This window comes from Trematomus bernacchii, unplaced genomic scaffold (assembly GCF_902827165.1).
Source record: "Trematomus bernacchii unplaced genomic scaffold, fTreBer1.1, whole genome shotgun sequence".
In the NCBI taxonomy this organism is placed as follows: domain Eukaryota; kingdom Metazoa; phylum Chordata; class Actinopteri; order Perciformes; family Nototheniidae; genus Trematomus; species Trematomus bernacchii.
In genome coordinates this window covers 27501-33000 of record NW_022987347.1, presented here as the reverse complement: position 1 = coordinate 33000, position 5500 = coordinate 27501, and the positions used below count along the sequence as shown (strand labels likewise).

Genomic DNA, 5500 nt, shown 5'->3' with positions numbered 1-5500 from the left:
CTCTCACCTGTCACTGTGAGTGATATATATTTTAATTCCGATTTCAACAGGAATATACCTCTAAGTGTGTGTGTGTGTGTGTGTGTGTGTGTGTGTGTGTGTGTGTGTGTAGTGTGTGTGTTTGTGTTGTGTGTGTGTGTTGTGTGTGTGTGTGTGTGTGTGTGTGTGTGTGTGTGTGTGTGTGTGTGTGTGTGTGTGTGTGTGTGTGTGTGTGTGTGTGTGTGTGTTGTGTGTGTGTGTGTGTGTGTGTGTGTGTGTGTGTGTGTGTGTGTGTCTAGCCTTCTCTCTGTTCAGCAGCTCTGATGAAGATCGCAGAGATGAAGCTCAGAGGAAAGAGGACGAGATCATCCTGCTGCTGAAGAAGGCCAAGGTACACACGCACACACACACGCACGCACGCACACACAAACTCTGTCTCTCTGATTGTGAGTGCAGGGTGTCCGCGGGGTATTAAAAAGTATTAAAGGGCATTTTCCAAGGTATCACATTTTACAGCTTGTTTTCAATAAGTATATTAATGGTCCAAAGAGGTATTCTACAGTCTGCCTGAATGTAATCATTGCGTAGGTGTGTAGTGTGATTCTGTGTAGTTTATTTATGGCATCCCGTTCAGACGTCATCTGAACAGGACATCGCACGCTCACTGCTTGATAGCGCGAAGGTCCGTTTACGCCGGTTGTTGAACAACATGGTTATGGGGGAATGCAAGTCTGCGTCCAAATGGTTGGAAGATAAGGAAGAAGGACAATCAATACTGAATATAGTAAATGTGAGGTAAAGTGTGTCGCCAAGGTAACCGGTTAGAACTCAAAGTGGAGATGAGGTCTTAACATGTATGGAAAGAGTCTTAAGAAAGGTCTTAAAAGGTCTTCCATGTGACTTCAGGATTCAGGGGATAGAGGATTTCTTTGATGATTTGAAGTTATTTCATGATTCTGCCAAGGCTCTCATGCGGCCTATCTTCTACGGCCCAGAGAAGCTCAGGCTAAAGGAAATACTGCAGGCAGAGGGGCTGCCTTCAGGCTCCGGTTCCTCCAGAGGTTCCTGACTGGACCTGCTGACCTGGTCTGGAGACCTGTAGCTCGGGCCTTATTGGAGCGCTGTGGTGGGCTGGGTCTGGCTGGGTCTGGCTGGGTCTGGCTGGGTCTGGCTGAGTCTGGCTGGGTCTGGCTGGGTCTGGCTGAGTCTGGCTGGGTCTGGCTGGGTCTGGCTGGGTCTGGCTGAGTCTGGCTGGGTCTGGCTGGGTCTGGCTGGGTCTGGCTGGGTCTGGCTGGGTCTGGCTGAGTCTGGCTGAGTCTGGCTGGGTCTGGCTGGGTCTGGCTGGGTCTGGCTGAGTCTGGCTGAGTCTGGCTGGGTCTGGCTGAGTCTGGCTGGGTCTGGCTGGGTCTAGCTGAGTCTGGCTGGGTCTGGCTGGGTCTGGCTGGGTCTGGCTGAGTCTGGCTGGGTCTGGCTGAGTCTGGCTGGGTCTGGCTGGGTCTAGCTGAGTCTGGCTGGGTCTGTCTGGGTCTGGCTGAGTCTGGCTGGGTCTGGCTGGGTCTGGCTGAGTCTGGCTGGGTCTGGCTGAGTCTGGCTGGGTCTGGCTGGGTCTGGCTGAGTCGCTGTTCCTGACTGGACCTGCTGACCTGGTCTGGAGACCTGTAGCTCGGGCCTCATTGGAGCGCTGTGGTGGGCTGGGTCTGGCTGGGTCTGGCTGGGTCTGGCTGGGTCTGGCTGAGGTCTGGCTGGGTCTGGCTGGGTCTGGCTGGGTCTGGCTGAGTCTGGCTGGGTCTGGCTGGGTCTAGCTGAGTCTGGCTGGGTCTGTCTGGGTCTGGCTGAGTCTGGCTGGGTCTGGCTGGGTCTGGCTGGGTCTGGCTGGGTCTGGCTGAGTCTGGCTGGGTCTGGCTGAGTCTGGCTGGGTCTGGCTGGGTCTGGCTGAGTCGCTGTTCCTGACTGGACCTGCTGACCTGGTCTGGAGACCTGTAGCTCGGGCCTCATTGGAGCGCTGTGGTGGGCTGGGTCTGGCTGGGTCTGGCTGGGTTTGGCTGGGTCTGGCTGGGTCTGGCTGGGTCTGGCTGAGTCTGGCTGGGTCTGGCTGGGTCTGGCTGGGTCTGTCTGGGTCTGGCTGAGTCTGGCTGGGTCTGGCTGGGTCTGGCTGGGTCTGGCTGGGTCTGGCTGAGTCTGGCTGGGTCTGGCTGAGTCTGGCTGGGTCTGGCTGGGTCTGGCTGAGTCGCTGTTCCTGACTGGACCTGCTGACCTGGTCTGGAGACCTGTAGCTCGGGCCTCATTGGAGCGCTGTGGTGGGCTGGGTCTGGCTGGGTCTGGCTGGGTTTGGCTGGGTCTGGCTGGGTCTGGCTGGGTCTGGCTGAGTCTGGCTGGGTCTGGCTGGGTCTGGCTGGGTCTGGCTGAGTCTGGCTGGGTCTGGCTGGGTCTGGCTGGGTCTGGCTGAGTCTGGCTGGGTCTGGCTGGCTGGGTCTGGCTGGGTCTGGCTGGGTCTGGCTGAGTCTGGCTGGGTCTGGCTGGGTCTGGCTGGGTCTGGCTGAGTCTGGCTGGGTCTGGCTGGGTCTGGCTGAGTCTGGCTGGGTCTAGCTGAGTCTGGCTGGGTCTGGCTGGGTCTGGCTGGGTCTGGCTGAGTCTGGCTGGGTCTGGCTGAGTCTGGCTGGGTCTGGCTGGGTCTGGCTGGGTCTGGCTAAGTCTGGCTGGGTCTGGCTGGGTCTGGCTGAGTCTGGCTGGGTCTGGCTGAGTCTGGCTGGGTCTGGCTGGGTCTGGCTGAGTCGCTGTTCCTGACTGGACCTGCTGACCTGGTCTGGAGACCTGTAGCTCGGGCCTCATTGGAGCGCTGTGGTGGGCTGGGTCTGGCTGGGTCTGGCTGGGTCTGGCTGGGTCTGGCTGGGTCTGGCTGGGTCTGGCTGAGTCTGGCTGGGTCTGGCTGGGTCTGGCTGGGTCTGGCTGAGTCTGGCTGGGTCTAGCTGAGTCTGGCTGGGTCTGTCTGGGTCTGGCTGAGTCTGGCTGGGTCTGGCTGGGTCTGGCTGAGTCTGGCTGGGTCTGGCTGGGTCTGGCTGAGTCGCTGTTCCTGACTGGACCTGCTGACCTGGTCTGGAGACCTGTAGCTCGGGCCTCATTGGAGCGCTGTGGTGGGCTGGGTCTGGCTGGGTCTGGCTGGGTTTGGCTGGGTTTGGCTGGGTCTGGCTGGGTCTGGCTGGGTCTGGCTGAGTCTGGCTGGGTCTGGCTGGGTCTGGCTGAGTCTGGCTGGGTCTGGCTGGGTCTGGCTGGGTCTGGCTGAGTCTGGCTGGGTCTGGCTGAGTCTGGCTGAGTCTGGCTGGGTCTGGCTGGGTCTGGCTGGGTCTGGCTGAGTCTGGCTGGGTCTGGCTGGGTCTGGCTGAGTCTGGCTGGGTCTGGCTGGGTCTGGCTGAGTCTGGCTGGGTCTAGCTGAGTCTGGCTGGGTCTGGCTGGGTCTGGCTGAGTCTGGCTGGGTCTGGCTGAGTCTGGCTGGGTCTGGCTGGGTCTGGCTAAGTCTGGCTGGGTCTGGCTGAGTCTGGCTGGGTCTGGCTGAGTCTGGCTGGGTCTGGCTGGGTCTGGCTGAGTCGCTGTTCCTGACTGGACCTGCTGACCTGGTCTGGAGACCTGTAGCTCGGGCCTCATTGGAGCGCTGTGGTGGGCTGGGTCTGGCTGGGTCTGGCTGGGTCTGGCTGGGTCTGGCTGAGTCTGGCTGGGTCTGGCTGGGTCTGGCTGGGTCTGGCTGAGTCTGGCTGGGTCTAGCTGAGTCTGGCTGGGTCTGTCTGGGTCTGGCTGGGTCTGGCTGGGTCTGGCTGGGTCTGGCTGAGTCTGGCTGGGTCTGGCTGAGTCTGGCTGGGTCTGGCTGGGTCTGGCTGAGTCGCTGTTCCTGACTGGACCTGCTGACCTGGTCTGGAGACCTGTAGCTCGGGCCTCATTGGAGCGCTGTGGTGGGCTGGGTCTGGCTGGCTCTGGCTGGGTCTGGCTGGGTCTGGCTGGGTCTGGCTGGGTCGGGCTGAGTCGCTGTTCCTGATGGACCTGAAAGGGTTACGCCTGAATAATCTCTCAGGTTTCTATGGAGGTCTCTTCAAGGTGTGGGGACTACTCAGAACTCGGACTGAAGTCTCCAAATCACAATGACAGTGTTTTAAAAAATATATATATATTATTTGGTGATAATGTGTCTCTTTGTTTTGTGAATAATTGTGGTTTGAAAAATCAAAATCTCTCACTTTCTCTCTCTCTCTCTGCAGCTCTCTCTCTCCAGAGATCAGCTCGAGGCAGCCTCTGTGTTCCTCCATCAGGCGTTGGCTCTCGCTCATCAGACCCACAACCACCAGGCCATCATCTACTGCTACAGCCTGGTGACCTGTGACCTCTGTACATCTCTGTGACCTAGTCTGTACATCTCTGTGACCTCTGTGACCCCTGCAGGGACGTGCACAGACATTTTGGGGGGCGGGCGCTCAAGTGAGAAAAAGGGCACTTATAGTTGCACATCTCTGACTTCCTGACCAATTGATTTGATTACCCTCACACTCACGCTATTCTACAAGAATTCTACAAAATAATGAGCTGACACAGAGACAATGGTCTGCTTTAGTATTCACTACGCACAAGAGCCGACAACAAACTAGTACAATTAATAGTTATTAAATGAGCAGCCAACAATCAAAATGATGAAATTACTGTTTAACCTGTTAAGCCCGGTACCGGGGCACTGCCGCAACATCTTGCAGGAAACAGTGTCTGAGGGCATGTTCATTTAATAAAACTATGAATGTTTTATATCCATGTAACGGGAAGAAACTCATCTAACTGATCATTTTTATTTATTTTTCAAAAGAAAACCCACAATGCTAACACTGAGCCTCTGAATTAGCAACGAGCGAAAAATGCTAACACCTTACTGCACCGAAAATCACTCACAAAACCTTATTATTTATCTTTTCACCACATCCAACACATCATTTCACATCGTGAGGTGACACAGAATCTAACGACACCGACATTATCCCTGAATTATACGAAATTGCGACGTTATAAGCAAAAACGGACATCAAAACAGGTGACGCTAGGTAGCTAAAAATGCTAACATCTTTACCTTGGCTGTCGTCTCTCCAAAGTGGTCTTCAATGGCATTAAAACGATAAAAACGCTGCTGAAGTTAATTTTTAATTTTTAATTGAACCTTAACCAGATAAAAAACATTGAGATAAAATCTCATTTTCAATGCTGACCTGGCCAAGAAGGCAGCAACGTTACACAAAACACAAACATATAAAATACAGAGAACATAACTAAGAAACCAAAAGAGGAAAAAGCAGTCCCTACATTGAGCACATCAGGACAGTAAGAAAAGTACACTACTTGTTACTGCAAGAGCAGCTGGTGGTGAGGACTTCAGACAACTTCAATTTAAAACATGATATAGAGACAAGTGCCCTCAGTTTGAGGCTTGATTGAAGGTCATTCCAAGACCAAGGACCATAATAAGAAAGACTCCTTTCTCCAGCCTCAGTCCGTACAG

General features: G+C 55.1%; 1 protein-coding gene across 1 annotated transcript in view; it reads left to right on the top strand.

The window, feature by feature from the left end:
- Window positions 1-278: 278 nt before the first annotated feature.
- The window catches only part of ttc19 (tetratricopeptide repeat domain 19), a gene marked incomplete at its 5' end in the record, with an annotated part of 11547 nt that continues 6325 nt past the window's right edge, over window positions 279-5500 (top strand). Inside the window, 2 exon segments of the mRNA XM_034132043.1 lie at window positions 279-370; window positions 4224-4334. Coding sequence (XP_033987934.1) covers window positions 279-370; window positions 4224-4334 — 203 coding nt within the window.